Genomic DNA, 16,736 nt, shown 5'->3' with positions numbered 1-16,736 from the left:
ATAAACCATGGTTAATTTTACCAATCTGACATGTTGAGTTCTTTCCGTTATTTGCATCTTTTTATCCGCCCATGTACCACATATTTGTCTATTCATTAATAAATATAATTTTTTTAATATTTTAATTTCATAAACCCACGCTACATGGAAGATTCAAGAGTTTTCATCATTTACCAAAGAATAAATTATTTTGACCGGTTTTATAATTTTTTAAATAATAATTTATATTAATTATTCTGCTCAAGTCTAGCCCGAAATGGGAGTGAGAAAAGTCTAACTTCTATCAATCATGTGTGTGTGTATATTTTCTAGCTAAGGTTATTTGGCGGGTTTTGATTTCTGGTATGATACTTTTTGGTTTTGATTTTAAAATTAATATGAAAATATGTGAAGATGTAGTTGTCTGGTGTTTATTTTTTCCTTGTTTTTTCATTTTTTATATTAATTTGAATTGTTAAAATTTGTCAAGCTACTTAATCATTATGATTATTTGTTAAAGCTTACGGACAGAAAAGTTTGTATCAAAATTATAAGTTATACTTATTTTAGATTTTGTATTTAAATCTTCGCTAAAATAAATTTTTTCAGTTATCTTTACAATTTTTTGATTAATTTTGGTCATGTTGCCGCATAAGATATGTGTTGATCATAGTTAGTACATGCTAGAACTAAGCAACTCTGATTAAAAATTTTCATAGATTTAGTAAAGTTTAATGGGGTTGTTAGTGAAAAAAATAGTTTAAAAGTTTTTTTGGCAAACAAATGACAAATTGATTGGGTTTTTGGTTAATAGCTCGTAAAAAAGCTATTAGTTTGAGAGGGTGGGAACAATAAATTATCATATTAAAGATAAAAACACGTCATTATTTTTATGTTCCAAAAATTTTAAGTATTTCATTATTTAGTCTATTACTCCGTTTCTTAATGAAAAGGATAAAAAATTCATTAATATGATTTCATAAATTATTTTAAATAATAAAATTTAATATTTGAAAATAAATTATAAAATTATATTTTACATATACGTTAAACTGAATGTCATTTTATAAAAATATGAGAGGAGTAGCTTGGTTACCCCTAATCTTAAACCATGACTCGTGTTACTGTTTGTTGCGTTTAAGAAAATAAAATGGGATTTGAATGATGTCAATCTCAAAGGCAATTACCATACAAAAAAAAAAAAAAAAAATCTCAAAGGCAATTATGTTTTATCATTTGTTTTCTTCCCAGAAATGGTTTAAAGATAAACCGTTTGTTAAAGTAAAAGCCAAGAACAATGGTGCTTTACTGTATTAAACAAATATAAGCTTTGACAGGCTTTAGTTGCGTGGTCACTAGGATTCTTAATGGGCTAAGATCGGCGAAGTTTGGGCTTGGTTTGGGCTCGCTAACTTTGGGTCACAATTCGAAACAAAGTACAGTATCCGAGTTATTTGCCGGCTGACGGGTGGCAATTTCGGGTAACGGGTCGTGTTCGTATCAGCAATCGGATCGATTTCGGGTCAATCTAAAATCACTTAAAATATAATAAAACTAAAAATTGAAGTTATTACAAATGAAATTCTCATTTCAGGTCATTTCGGGTCTATTTCGGGTCCGTCAGGTGATTTTCGGGTCATTTTCGGGTTTCTGTCTCAGTAAATCAAGTTTCGAGTTGGGCCGGGTTCGTGGGTTCGTGTCGGGTTTCGGGTCGTGTCTGATATTTCCACCCCTTGGTGACCTGGTGTGTAAACGAATGAGATTTCTCGAGGGCTAGTGCCTGCATGACATTTATGATCTACACCTACCCAGAACAATGATATTTAGGCCATCTCCAGCGGTTGAGATCCAAAAATTCAAATTTGAATCACTAACTGATCCAAATTCTGATCCAAATTTTTGACCAACTCCAGCAACGTGATCCAAATTCTGATCTAAATTACTTTTTGTATATTATATTACATAAATTTCATATTAAATTATATAATCTTAAATTTATTCTTTAATCAATATTAACTACTTGTATTATATTTAATTAATTAATTTAATTATTTTTTAAAACATCGATCAAAGTATCTCAAAATCAAGAAAATGAAGATGAAGCTCAAGAATCTGAAAATGATATGAACAGCTACGAACAAAATTTTGATTATCTCGGAGAAAACAGAAATAATATGTTCGACTAAATCATAAATTTATATTTATCGTACTGTTTTCTAGTTATTTTCTGGTATTGTAATTTTATTTTATACATTTTATATGCTTATAATTGTATGCATGTAATGTACTCTTTTTTTAATTTCAATTAAATTTGTTTTCCTATTATTCTAAGTTTTTACTAAAACATTAATTTTATTTATTATTAATTATAAACTATTATTAATTAAATATTAATAATCAAAATTAATTTTAAGTCTGATAAACGAAACATATAGAAATAATAAAATCATTATTTTATAATAAAGTAGGTGATCCAAATTGGATCAGTGAACAGTGGTGATCCAAATTTGGATCAATACTATTCACTGATCCAAATTTAGATCAGTTTTTGGATCACTGGAGCAGAATTTGGGGTAATCTGCTCCAAATTTGGATCTTTGGATCACTGCTGGGTTTGCCCTTATGGTGCTAAATTTAGTCCAGAATTCTGTTATTTATTTTTGTATGTCTTTTTGTTTATTTTTAATAACTAAAATTATTTAAATATTATTATAACTGTAATTCAAAGCATTCGGCTAATTTTCTCTCCACATATGTGAGAGTCTTTGTTTTCTCTCTACTTTTCTTCACCGAAGGGAAGGTTGTGGGAGTTAGGGTTAGTAATGGCGAGACATGAGGATATTGAGATGCAATTGGCTGAGTTAGATATTGATGGAGAGGAGAACGAACAATTGGTGGTTGAAGAAGGTGTTGACGAGACGGTGAACAAGTTCGAGTTATGCTTGATAGGACGTTTCTTAACAGAGAAAACTATCAATAGTAGAGCGATGATGTCCAAGATGGCGGATGTCTGGAAACCGGCAATGGGGATCAACATCAAAGAACTTGATACAGGTGTCTTTATTTTCCAGTTCTATCATAATGAAGACATGCGGTGGGTGTTGAATGGAGGACCTTGGTCGTTCGATAACGCCATGCTGGTTATGGAGACTATTCCTTTGGGTGTGGAGCCAATGAAGGTATCTCTTTGGCATCTAAATATATGGATTCAGATTCATGACTTACCAACGGGCTTTATGTCAGAGATCGTAGGTAAGCAACTGGGGAACTTTTTTGGAGAGTTTTTGGAGTATGATCCGAAGAATAACTCTAGTATTTGGAGGGAGTGCATGAGGTTAAAGATTCGTCTGGATGTGAGGAAACCACTCAAAAGGAAGAAGAAGATCACCAGGAAGAATGGGGGAGATTTCATTGTTAATTGTAAATATGAGCGCCTTGGTGAGTTCTGTTTCATCTGTGGTCTGATCTCTCATACTGACAGATTCTGTAGAAGATTTCTGGATAAAAGAAGTGAAAGTGCAGTAAAGGAATGGGGTGTGTGGCTTCGTGCGCCACCACGGCGGGCGGTAGGTCAGCAGAAGAGCAAGTGGCTCCAGGAAGAGAACGATGGTGAGTGGGAGACGAGGATGGGTAGGAGCAACGACATCCCACCTTTTCCGGAAAAGACGAAAAATCAGGAACCAATTTGGAGGGAGGGAAATTTTCAAAATATGGATAAGGAGGGGGAAGGCGCTGATAGAGCGATAATTAGGGTAACTGAATGTGAGTCAAATGTCTATGCGGGTCCTGACAGTGCTGAGCTGGAAATTATGAATATTGAAGAACGGATAAGAAGGAGAAGTGAATATGAATTAAAGGAGAAATCAATTATGGGGGATAAAATCATAAGTAATGTTTTATTTGAAGAAAGTGTTCAAGAGGCTGGTATTTCTGGAACGGATTTCCCAGGCTCTCATGGTTCTGTTTTGGCTACGCTTGCGAGGCAAGCTAGCCAATCAAAATGAATTTCTTAAGTTGGAACTGCCGGGGATTGGGGAATTCCCGAGCAGTTCGCCACCTAGGGGATTTAATCAAATCTTCTAACCCGGACTTTTTATTTCTTTCTGAAACTAAAGTTGGTAGTAATAAGATTGATACTTTATGTAGGAATTTTCGTTTTGCTCATTATTTTGCAGTAGACAGTATTGGTACAGCAGGGGGTCTTGCTATCTTGTGGAAAAATCACATTTCTTGCACTGTTGTAGATTCATCAATGAACTATATTGATGTCATTATGCTGGAGAATAATGTTCAGTCGTGGTGGTGTTCTTGTTTTTATGGTATCCCGGAGAGATCTAGACGGAGAGAGTCTTGGAACATTATTCGCAGCCTTTCTACAAGATCTCACCTGCCATGGTTTATTTTTGGTGACTTCAATGATATGCTTCTAAGCACGGATAAGAAGGGTGTCCATCCGCATCCTCAATACCTCTTGAATGGCTTCCGTTCAGCAATCGAGGATTGCTCTTTGTTAGAGCTTGACCTTGTTGGTGGTAAATTTACTTGGGAAAAGAGCAAAGGTACCCCAGAATGGGTTAGGGAACGCCTCGACAGGGCTTTTGCCACTGCTAACTGGTGGAATAAGTTTCCCCTGTGCAAGCTCTCAGTGTCTCATTCCATTCATTCAGACCAGATCCCATTTCTGTTGAACTTATGAACCTGGCTTTTACAAGGAAACAATTTCGTTTTCGGTTTGAAAACACCTGGTTAAAGGAGGCAAATTTTAAGAAGGAAGTATCTCAACATTGGGAGAAGCTGCCAGCTATTCACCTTCTCCCTAAGTTGATCTCAGTTTCGTCCTTTATGTCAAAGTGGGGGCGGAATTTCTTCCACAAGTTTAGAGAGAAAGTAAAGAAACAGAAGTGTGTGGTGGACTCTTTATCAAAATTTGAAGATGAAATTAATATTCGCAGATATTTTGAGGAAAGGAAGAAGCTTGATGATCTTATGGTGCATGAGGAGGAGTATTGGCGGCAGAGAGCTAAGACATTCTGGCTTGAGGATGGGGATACAAATTCTCGATTTTTCCATGCCTCGGCTTCAACCAGGAAAAAGATAAACCATTTGTCTTACCTTAGAACAGAGGATGGGGAGGTAGTGAATACGACTCAAGGCATGAGCATGGTGGTTAAAGAGTACTTTAGCAATATCTTTGCTGGAGGAAATCAGGACTCAACAAGTTACCAGGAGGATGAGGAGGGGGTGATAACTGAGAACCAGAATAGCATGTTAACTGAGGAAGTCAGCTTTGCAGAGTTTACGTTAGCAGTAAAGCAAATGCATCCAGATAAAGCTTCTGGCCCGGATGGGCTCAATCCGGCTTTCTTTCAACATTTTTGGGAGATGCTCGGTCCTGATGTTTTCAAGTGTTGTAAATCATGGCTTCACGAAGTGATGTTCCCAGCTGAGGTAAATGATACTAATATTGTACTCATCCCTAAGAAAGAAAATGCTGATACTATGAAGGATCTCCGACCAATAGCCCTTTGTAACGTTCTGTACAAAATTCTGGCGAAGGTTCTTGCTAATCGTCTGAAACGAGTGTTGCCCTCAATTTTTTCTGAGCATCAATCTGCATTTGTGCCTGGTAGAAACATTTCTGATAATGTGTTGGTTGCCTTCGAGCTCATTCACTATATGAAGCAGAAGAAGCGGGGATCTGAAGGTGATATAGCTCTCAAATTGGATGTTAGCAAGGCCTATGATCGGGTAGACTGGAGTTTTCTTCGAAACCGGATGATTAGAATGGGGTTTGATGACAAATGGGTGAAGTGGATTATGCTCTGTGTAACTACTGTCTCATATTCGGTTTGTTTCAATGGTACATCGGTCCGACCTATAATCCCCCAACGAGGGCTGGGGCAAGGCGACCCTCTCTCGCCTTACCTTTTTCTCCTTTGTGTTGAAGGGTTATCAAAGTCTATTATATCTGCTACGGAGAATGGAACACTTAGTGGGTGCAAGATAAGTCCGAGTGCACCAGCTGTTACTCATCTGCTTTTTGCAGATGACAGTTTTCTTTTCTTTAAAGCTTCAAGGGAGCAAGCAGTGGTGGTTAAGGAGCTCCTAAATAAGTATGAGAGCCTCTCTGGTCAGTCCATCAATCTACAGAAGTCGGGCATCATGTTTAGCTCCAATGTGCGGCTGGATAAACAAGCTGAACTTACAAGCATTTTGGGAGTTTCGAATGATCTCAGAACGAGTAACTATCTGGGGCTTCCATCTCTTATTGGAAGGGCGAAAAAGTCAATGTTCAATTTTCTTAAGGAGAGGGTTTGGCAGAGAATTCAGGGTTGGAGTGCAAAGCTTTTGTCAAAAGCGGGTAAGGCAGTGCTTCTTCGTAATGTTGCACAAGCGATCCCTTCATATTGCATGACCTGTTTCTTAATCCCCAAGAACCTCTGCAAAGAAATAGAGAGACTGATGAATGGTTATTGGTGGAAGTCAAACACGGGACCTAGTCGTGGCATTAAATGGGCTTCCTGGAGCAACATGAGTATGGCCAAAAGTAAGGGAGGGGTTGGCTTCCGGGATCTTCATGGCTTCAACCTAGCTTTCTTGGGAAAACACGTCTGGAATTTCGTTAACAATCCTCAATCGTTGGTGGCAAGAATTTATAAGGCGAGATATTTTCCAAATGATCATGTTTTCCATGCTAGAAGAGGAGGGGGCGATAGTTTCATATGGTCGGGGATCTGGCAAGCAAAAGAAAATCTCAAAGATGGCTTCAGGTGGGTGTTGGGAAATGGAGAAGATATTCATGCTTTTTCAGACCCTTGGTTGAGGTTAAAAGAAGGTTTTCAGGTCGACCAGACTCACGAAAATAATAACAGGGAGGACAAGGTTAGTGATTTCTTCTTAGCGGGCACTAAAAGATGGGATGAAGTCAAGATTCGTGAAACTTTTAATCAGACAGATGCTCAGCTGATCTTGAGTACCCGTATTCCCCAGAATAATATCCGAGATCGTGTTGCTTGGTCTAAGTCTACTAATGGGTGTTATAGTGTCAAGACAGGGTATAAACACTGGCAAGACTGTTTTGCTGATTGTTTCAGGCCTCCGTCGTCGACTGGCTGGAACAAATTGTGGAGAGTTGGGCTGCCTCACAAAATCAGGATGTTCTTATGGAGGTTTTGCCGTAACAATGTTCCAGTTAGAAAGTTGTTAAGAGGTAAGGGGGTGAATGTTACGATATTGTGTCCTTTCTGTCGGGATGTGGAACATGTCAGGCATGTCTTCTTGGAGTGTGAGTTTGCGACTCAATGTTGGAGTTACTTAAGGTGCAACCTAGATTTAAGCAATGCTGATGATGCGAGCGCTTGGCTGCTGGATTTTTTGAGCTCAGGAAGTGAAGAAGAAATAACTAACATTGCTACGGGGTTGTGGGGAATCTGGTATGCTCGAAATATGCGTGTTTGGGAGAACAAGATCTTGTCTCCAGCTTTGGCCGTAGATTGGAGCAAAAGCCAGGTCACTGAGTGGAGGGAAGCAAGGAGGAAGCATCAGACTCCACAACAAAGCATAGCAGAAGATACTCGACTACCAGTAAAGAAATGGATTGCTCCTGGTCCTGGGGAATTTAAGCTTAACGTCGATGCGTCGGTCAGAACGGAGGATCACTTCTTCTCGATTAGAATGGCTATTCGTGACTGCAAAGGAACATTTGTTAGAGGCAGAACAATGAAATGTGCAGGATCAGTTTCAGTGCTAAAAGCTGAGGCAATGGGAATTCGAGAAGCTCTCTCATGGCTTACTACTTTGCCTCGCATGAAGTTGTCTATTGAATCTGACTCGCTCACTTCTGTCAACGCAATATCAAAGGAGATGGTGTACAGGAATGAAGTTGGTCACATCTTTGAGGAGTGCTGTGTTTTGCTTAAAGCCTTGAATAGGGTCTCCTTACATTTTGTTAATAGGCAAGCGAACAAGGTTGCCCATTTGATGGCACGTGTACCTTGTTCTCTTAACTGCCAGAATGATTTTGTGTCTCCTCCATTGTTGTTGTTGGAGACGATTGTTGCTGAAGCTTTGGCTTAATGATATTTCCATTTTCAAAAAAAAAAAGAATAATAAACATGAACACGATAAGGTAGAATTCAGAAACAGTCGATGTTTTATAATTTGTCGGAATTTTAGTTTTTAAGAGTTAAAAACACAATCGGATTTATAAAGAATTTAAAATTAAAAGTCAAGATAAAATGATATAAGATTGTATACAAAGATTGAGTTTATAATCTTGTATTTGATTGGAATATGAAATTAAATCGGTTTGAATCCGCATGAAACGAAGATGAAAATGAAAAGGGAGGAACTCGTCATTCTGAACAACATATTTGTTTGGGTTTCCTCTTTGGGCTGTAAGGCCCAAACTCATCTTACATAACCGAGTTCCGAGTTGTAATCAAAAGAAAACAGAAATGTATATTTACTATTTAGAGCAAGTATGATTCTGGAATCTAAAATAATTTTTTGAAACGCGAAATCTAAAATAGCTGATTATCATGAATAATATAATTTTTATTTTAGAATTTATATATGCTCTAATGTGATTTATTCATAACTAAATTTATATGAAATTATTATATCTAAGATTTTGTTGGTTCTTGGTTTGGTTCTCTCTATTTTTTTTTTATTAAGGAGTGACGTTGTGACGGAATGGTAAGGGTTAGAACGAGGGCCGGGCTAAGGATTGAGCCGGATACAAGGTTAAAGTATCATTTTTGATAATTACGTACGTGTTTTAAATGAATCTTTTTTAAAATATTATTATATTATTGGTTAAATATTATTATATCCGTCAATTGTTAGTAATGTTCACGAAGAAAAAAAACAGAAGATGAATAAGAATTCGTTAAGCGACACCGTAGTTAAAATCTTGAACGGAAAATATCGCTATGAATATGCGGTAATATTCATATTAAGTGTCAGGTCTGTTTCTAATTTTTTCTTAGCAGCAACTAGTAATACTAGCAATCTGGCCCGTGCTTCGCACACGGGTCATGTTTATAATATTTATATTTACTTTAATTAACTGATTTTTATAAAGTTTGAATCATTATTGAATTTTAAATTTTGTATTTACTCAATTTCCCACTACTTTAAATTAGGTTTCATAAAATATTTAAATTTAACTAAAATAAATCCCAATTATTTAGAGCAAATACTTAGAATTATTAATCATTACAATCAATATTTTTAAAAAATTCATTTAAATGTCTTCTTTTTGCATTAAATATATATACTATGCTTAATATAATGGCACGAGACTAATTAAAAAGAACTTTCATTGTTGTATTATTAGAGAGTAAAATAATAAATGATAGATTTAAATGATTAAAATAATAATAGATTATAAATTAAAGCACTTAAAAAGATAGGGTGAAATTATTGTTGAAAATATTTAATATTTAATTATGTGATTATATAGTAATCAATATCGCCATTGATTTGCCTTGTAACTCCCATACATCGAATTTACTTTTAACAAATAGATTTTAATTAAAATAATATAATAAATCAATACTTTCAAAAATGTTAAATATACTTTAATGAAAATTTAAAAAGGTTTAACTTTAATTAAAGAATGAAATTTGATTAAATTTTAATATAGTATATATACTTTCAGAAAAATAAAAGTAAACACCTAATTAATAAAGACCGAAGAGATTTGAAATTTGGAGTTTCATGTATAAACAACATACCTAATAAAGAATAAAGCATATAAACAAATTATCACAAAAATCTTCATATATTATATAGGTATTTCAAAATAATTCGTGGAAACACGTAATCTTGACCGGATACTTATATAAAATCACAACATATTAGCACCAGCTCAAGTGCTTCAACAGCGACCAAGCTATTTCCTTTAATAACCACCATGCCAATATCATTTCTCTCATCACCATTCACCTCCATGGTGTTGTCAATCACCAGGTTCATGAACTGATCAAAACCACGAAGGGTGCCAACAAAAATGCTATCAGCATTCATCTTAATTTGAAGCTTCTTGTCCATGTACTTCTTTAGATCTGGGGGCTGGCCTGAGCGACTCATCCTTATTTGCTACGGAGATTGAACAGAAATAGGTGATGGGAATTAACGACAAAGAGCAAAGATTATGGGTCTGTCAGACAACTGCATGACCACCGTAGCCAGGAAACCCAGCTGAGAACGATCCTCTACAGCCCTTCACACAGACCAGGAAGAGCTGTTAATCATGCTCTGGTCAAGCAGTACCATTTCATAGAAACAGAAGATATGGCAGGCTTTTGCGGTCAAGTGTTGCTTACCACCTCTTTTTCTATAACTGTTAAGTTGGAGTCTATAACTTTCAATCACAAAAGTGAATGGAATATAATACTTGGTAACAACTTAGGAAGGGTATATTTTGCTGGTAAAACTGGCGCTGCCAAAAAGAAATATAAAGAAAATGAGATAATATAGCTAAGCATCGAGACATAAAAAGAAATTTACCATTGATGGTATTCCCTTGGCAAGTTGCAGAGGAATATCTTTTAGACTTGAAAATCTATCAAACCTCTGTAACACGGATCTGATAGAATATTAGCAAAAAAGACAATCCATATTAGAAAGTACAAAACATTGATGGAAGCACTCTTTTTTCAACAACTACATGCAACAGGACCCTCTATTGCTGAGAAAACCATCATATTGGTGGAACACAGAAAATAAATAATTTCAGCATTGCACTTGGTAGGTACCCCGCAACCAAATCAAAGATCCAGTTCCTGCAAACAAATCAGTAAATGTAAATTGCCATTTTAGTGAATAACACTCTGCTGACAGTAAATGATCTGTACATTTCATGACCTATGAAATATCAGAAGTTCATATATATTTCATTAGGGTGCAGCTTTTTTTTATTTAAAAAAGTATAACTTAGTGACAAACAAATCTGCATGTTGATAAGCCAAGTTATACCATTAATATGTGCTAATCTTGACTCATGTTACTTTTAGTCAAAATAACCTCAAGCAATCAACAATAATGTAACAGTTTCTCGTGCATGGTATTGGAACTGGTAGAGAGATATAGATAACTGTGATATATATAGGCACATGAACTATTAACATATAATTGCAACACATGCTCAAGATTTCTTAAATCGACTTGAATTGCTGGGACGAACATCAGAATTGTCTAGATAAATTTTAGAAAAAATCAATACAAACCAAGCTTCGATGATTGGCTGGGGTGGAGTCCGTATTTCACGAACAACAACATGACTATCAGCAGGAAAAGGAGAAAGAGCACCCAAAGGGATGCTTACGACCTGTTTGAAAATATAACAGAACAACCCGTTAGAACAGAGTTAGGAGGAATATTTGTGGCTGCTAAAGCTCTAAGCCTCTAACCACCATCCATTGTCCATGTAAACAACAAAACCCAAATACGGAAAAAAAGTCTCCTCTGTAGCCTCCTCTGTGATAGCGTGAGATATGCCTGCTGAACCTTATGATGAGCAGCACATACGCCGGCATTGTTTAACGCCTTTGTGATGTAGCATGTGATGTGGCCGAACCTACAATCAGAGAGTTGTTAATAAAAAAGGCATGAAAATACGGATAATGACAATTACATTGTGTTTGAGTTGGGAGCTTAAATGCATCTGTCTGATTCACGGATTTGGCCCTGGTGACTTGTGTAACGGCAGAACCTAAGACAAAAAACAAATATGAAGAATGTCACAAAGAGGAACTTATTGCCAATATCATTATTTAGAAATGGAAATTTCTAAATATCCTTATTTAGAAATGTAATAAGTGTAATAATCTTATTTCAGTTACTAAGATTTAGTAATGAATTGTCCTCTTACAGCTGGTTCGCATGGTGACTGATTAGACTTTTTGATTAATAATATTACAATAATAATATTTATTAGATCTTAAAGGAATTAGATCTGCAAGATGATTAGCTTGTGCTTATTAAGTAATTAAACTATTTTTGTGCAGAAGCCTAAGTGATTTCTCTCTTTCAGCAGCCTGCAAGTATGCAACAATAACACAACACTTACATCTAATTCAGCTTTGTTAATTATATGAGCTCAAACACACCAGCAAGTCTTATAATACTGAGAATACTCTAATTATAAAGGCCTTAGCATTCTATACTAAATCTTCACGACATTGTGAAACTTCACCTTCTCGTCATCATAAAACATAATAATCATCGAGATATTTATTCAATCGTGGCACTCTGACCATAAAGGAGGGATTGCAGTAGAGAGCTATAGGGTGCTCAGTATTGTAATTCATAAATGCCTAATTATTTGTACATGAACCTTGTGTGGAGTGTGAGGGCTGTTGGCAACATTATCAGCACGTGTTGGAGTCTTAAAACTTGAATTTGGCACAGTCTTGTTAAATTCTGGAAACATTCAAACACAATGTCTGAGAACAATATGTGATTAGACTATTTGATTAATAATATTATAGTAATAATATTTATTCTGCTCACACTATAGACATGCAAGTCACAGACAAAAGTTAAATCATTATATAATAAAAATAATTCAGCTCCTGGTTTTATGATTTTGGTAATTCTCTGTAATTCTCAAAAAATAGAGAAGGGAACCCACCATGTTGTGCAACAGATTCTAATCTAGAACCAAAATGATATCTGGCCTTTGGAATTTAGAAAAAACCTGGCTTTCAAAGGCACCAAGTTAACAGCTCTTTACCTAAAGCTTTTACTCTGAAATCATCTTTATGGGTGATTAATGATATAACACAACAGTTTATTTTAATTTTTAATGTTAAGTAAACCGCATTCGGGTCTGACTTATAGTAAAAAGTACGCTGCTGATGCTGATCATGTACCAGATATTTAAAAAGGTATCCCGTGTATAAAGCTCATTCTGTCTTCATATGAATCCAATTTAGATGATTTTAACTTCAAAATTACTATCTTTCTTGACATTAAACAGGTACTATGTGAAGAATTTTGACAGGGTTCGCAAAATTCAGACTGAAGCAATGTATGAACTCTAACTTTATGCAAAGTGACATTATAAATAAAATCTTTAGTAAGTCTTTAAGTAATAATCAACATCTGGGTGCCTAGCAAAGGTAAAGATAACAACTCACATGCTACACACCAGTAGTTGAGAGTAGTTTTCCAAAAATGAAGTAATAGAGCATGAGTTGATCAGTGCACAAATAAAGAAATCAAGACTGATCTAAGTGATATTTCTATATAAATCACAGCTTAATTCTTCGTTCAATTTCCAAAGTCAGCAGAAAGTAGATAACTGCATAACACAGGGAAAGAGGGCTGGCTTACTTTGGAGGGTTTGCGAATAATGTTCGGCCAATAGTTGCTCCAGAATTTAGGCTCACTGGAATATATATATATATGAGATATTAATCAAGACATTCCATCTTCATTTTCCTGCACATAATGCATTCCACCATATTCATCAGCAAAATAAGATAAGAAATTAATTACTATAAAGTCTAATCCGATATACCACTGCAGAGTCATTGGTAGGGCAGGGAGGACATGATCAAACTGCACTCTAGGCAAACAAAAGAAGCGAAAGAAATTCAAGGTAAAAATGGTAGAAATTCATAGCAGCATACAAATATTACATTGAAGCGATGCAATTATACTAATAACCACTATTGATATTAATAATAGATATGTGTGCATCGCTTATCAGCTTAAGAGCTTATATTGTTTAGTTTGTGAATTTGGTTTTTACTTGATTACTGCCAGAGGAATCTCAGCAAAGCTAGAATATCAGCAATGAATCAAATTTTAAATATAAAATTCATCTTAACTAACTAAAATTATTAGTAGTAAATACAAATGAGACCCCTCCAAATTTTATAAAAAAATTGTGCATGTAATTTTTTGAGATAAAAGAAAGTATCATAAAATCATAAAATCTCTAGATTAAAATTCCAATAAATTGCTCAACTACTCATAATTTATAATTCTAAACATCTCATTACATGTAAAATACGCCAAAATCCACACATCGGCTTTCTTAAAGGGTATCCTTCCCGAATCTAAGGCATGCTTACACTTTTACATGTTGAGGATCCTAATTCCAAATGATTCAATTTTTTTTGTTACTTTTAGTTCATGTATTAGATCACAGCCGTGTTCTACATCACAAAGGCATATGAACAAATATTATGCACAACAATAAATATACAGAACAGAACATCAATGTCAAACAAAGATACAGAGGTAGTTTGTTTTGCATTCTGAAGTGTCACTAAAGCAAACAAAAAACCGTCATCCAACTGGAACATACCAGTGCGTCCAGCAGTTTGTATGAGTTGTGACATGGGTCGTTGGAAACTAAGTCCTGCAGATATGACTATCAAACTTGATCAGCAACACACGAAACGATGTATATCTTTCAAAGGCAGTGTGGATGCTTAAGAAGAACTAAACATGTCCTGCATACATTAAAAAAAAGAATGTAAAATCAGCCAGTTAAATACATATACCGCTGACTTGTATTCAAACAATCGATCAAAGAGATGAAATTAAATATTTCAAAGAACAACAACAAATTCTCTCAGAACATCCAAACCAAACCTGATAATGAAGAATAATGATGAAAATTCTTTCCGCAACTGCAAATTCAACGAATTGACTCCGCCGCCCATGGGAACAAATTCAAATTTGAAAACTGGCGGAGTAAGTTTGGATGTCTGACCCACGTATTTAGCAGTTATTCGCAAAATCAGCCTTCATCAACGTTCGATCTCTTGAAGTTAGTTTGAAAGAAAAACCGCTGGTCGGGTTAACCCAGATAAAGTGGGTTGATCTGGTAGTTTTGCAGCTTCAATAAAAAAATGAACGGGAGAGAAACGGGTCTGTTCCACCAGGTGACGTGAATGATCCGACAGATGCAGAAATACGCTCATACCCCTGAAGGAAGAAGGAAATTTTTGAAGAGAAAGGGTAAATCTTGTCTTTTGTCAGCAACAAACAACGCCCATGGAGTTAATTCTATCAGTTTTGTATATTATTTTGGGATTTAACGCCCATGGAGTAAATGATTATGAAATTAGGAATCCTGATGTGTATGTGGTAACACCCACTAGGTATCCCGGCTGGTCCGGTCAACACAGTAGGGGCCTAACTGATAATTAAGCATCTAATACTCAAAGTGTGAGAGATAGAACAATGCACTTGTTCTGACATCAGACATGCATGATGCAATATGTACACACCATCCAAACACGATGTCATCTAAAACATGTTATAAATATATCTCTATTTATCAATTTAAAGTATTCTGCTGGTGTTGCGGAGAATCACCACCACAAACCTTGAATCTGAAATAGCTGAAGCACATCGGAGTCCCATCTGACAAATGTTTATTACAGATTTTCTGACCCCAAGTGCTACGCAATAACCCTTTAGAATGCATCTGTTGATAAATCACTAAGTGTAAGTAGCAGAACTAACTAATGCTTCATTCTCAACTCTAATATGTTTATGTTTATAAAAATAGGAGAAGTGCCTGATTATTAGAAAATCTCATACCTTATGCATAATTGCATTATGGCTAATACAACAGTTAATTTTAAAACATTGTCCCATTGGATCATACACTAAAAACTAAAAAGATGTATTAGTAAATATCTTCTAAAATAGAAAACCTACTGTTTCATCGCAAAGTTGTCACAAAAGGCAAGCGCCAATTAAGATCATACACTTAAAAGAATTATTATTGCACCGAACCAGACAAAGTACATATAATTAAATTTAAAAAGAAATTAAACAAATATGATGTTGTCAAGACAGAGAATAGAGAGCTAATGCGTCATACAAAACAAATTCTATAATATCGCACCTTATCCCTTTCAACCAATGGAGCACAAATATCAGATTTCAGACGTCCAGCAAGTGATCATACCACTCAAATCATCGTAAATTGACATTGATGCATGTGAATTTCGGGTAGTTGAATATATACCATCAACCCTGCTCTGGCATGCTCCGCTCTTTGAATCTACAAAAATCATGACAAATCAATATCATTAAAAGTTTAAACCAGCCAGAAAAAGAGTTTAACCAGATAACAATTAGATGCATACAACTTGAAAAGAGTTTACAACCCAAGAATCTTAACCTAAATTGAATCAAAGCAAGCAGGAATGGCAAAAGACCTTTATGAAACTCACAAAAGACCTCTATGAAACTCACGGCCACGGATGGAAGAAGGAAATCGTTTCAGACCTGTTTCACATATTAAGAACATAAAATGAAGTGACGAAGACACCTCCGGGAGAGAACATGTAATCTTACGTACCAGATGAATCCATATAGGCGGAAACGTTGCGATGAACACGGATTACAGGATTTGCTTGAAGAACAATGGCGGCAGAAAACTGAGTAGTTTGAAATTAGGCATATTCAAATCGCAAGCAGTTTGAAATAGAACGGCTAAATTGTAGGGAGAGATCGATAACTGAAGGCGGAGTCGTGGAGAGGATCAGTTTTCAAACCCGGATGAAAATGGGTCAACCCGGACCAGCATACAAAACATATAGAATAAGGGTACGGGTTTGATCCAAATTGAATGGGTTTACCCTGAAAGCATGTGCAATTACGCTAAAGTCCTTTAAGAGTATTAGGATTAAAAAGTGGAAAGGGTAGATGAGGTAAATTGCCATCCTGTTTGTATTCACAAATTAGGATTATATAGATATAGATATAGATATAGA

The 16,736-nt window shown here is 35.5% G+C and overlaps 1 protein-coding gene across 8 annotated transcripts; it reads right to left on the bottom strand.

Moving 5' to 3' along the window:
* Positions 1 to 9,747: 9,747 nt before the first annotated feature.
* LOC108226709 (probable small nuclear ribonucleoprotein G) lies at positions 9,748 to 16,675 on the bottom strand. 8 transcript variants are annotated; one of them, XR_010285680.1, is made up of 12 exons: positions 16,322 to 16,675; positions 16,179 to 16,248; positions 15,863 to 16,021; positions 15,335 to 15,436; positions 14,596 to 14,931; positions 14,306 to 14,453; positions 13,324 to 13,431; positions 12,323 to 12,408; positions 11,397 to 11,698; positions 11,214 to 11,314; positions 10,495 to 10,769; positions 10,075 to 10,426 (listed from the first exon to the last, which is right to left on the bottom strand). XR_010285680.1 is itself a non-coding variant. In XM_064081556.1 (11 exons), exon 11 carries the CDS (start codon positions 10,072 to 10,074, stop codon positions 9,823 to 9,825), a length of 252 nt encoding a protein of 83 aa, XP_063937626.1. In that variant the 5' UTR covers positions 10,075 to 10,426; positions 10,495 to 10,769; positions 11,214 to 11,698; positions 12,323 to 12,408; positions 13,324 to 13,431; positions 14,306 to 14,453; positions 14,596 to 14,931; positions 15,335 to 15,436; positions 15,863 to 16,021; positions 16,179 to 16,248; positions 16,322 to 16,526; the 3' UTR covers positions 9,748 to 9,822. The 8 variants fall into 8 exon arrangements, 2 of the variants coding, with proteins under 2 accessions (XP_063937626.1, XP_063937628.1); XM_064081556.1 differs by having other exon boundaries at positions 9,748 to 10,426; positions 11,214 to 11,698; positions 16,322 to 16,526; XR_010285678.1 differs by having other exon boundaries at positions 11,214 to 11,698; positions 16,142 to 16,248; positions 16,322 to 16,673.
* Positions 16,676 to 16,736: the final 61 nt, after the last annotated feature.

This window comes from Daucus carota, chromosome 1, assembly GCF_001625215.2.
Source record: "Daucus carota subsp. sativus chromosome 1, DH1 v3.0, whole genome shotgun sequence".
Lineage (NCBI taxonomy): Eukaryota > Viridiplantae > Streptophyta > Magnoliopsida > Apiales > Apiaceae > Daucus > Daucus carota.
The sequence above is the reverse complement of the archived record's forward strand: the minus strand, read 5'-3'. Positions and strand labels throughout refer to the sequence as shown.

Coding starts and splice junctions, on each gene's coding strand:
- LOC108226709 (XM_064081558.1), bottom strand. CDS start 10,074: ATGAGTCGCTCAGGCCAGCCCCCAGATCTAAAGAAGTACATGGACAAG.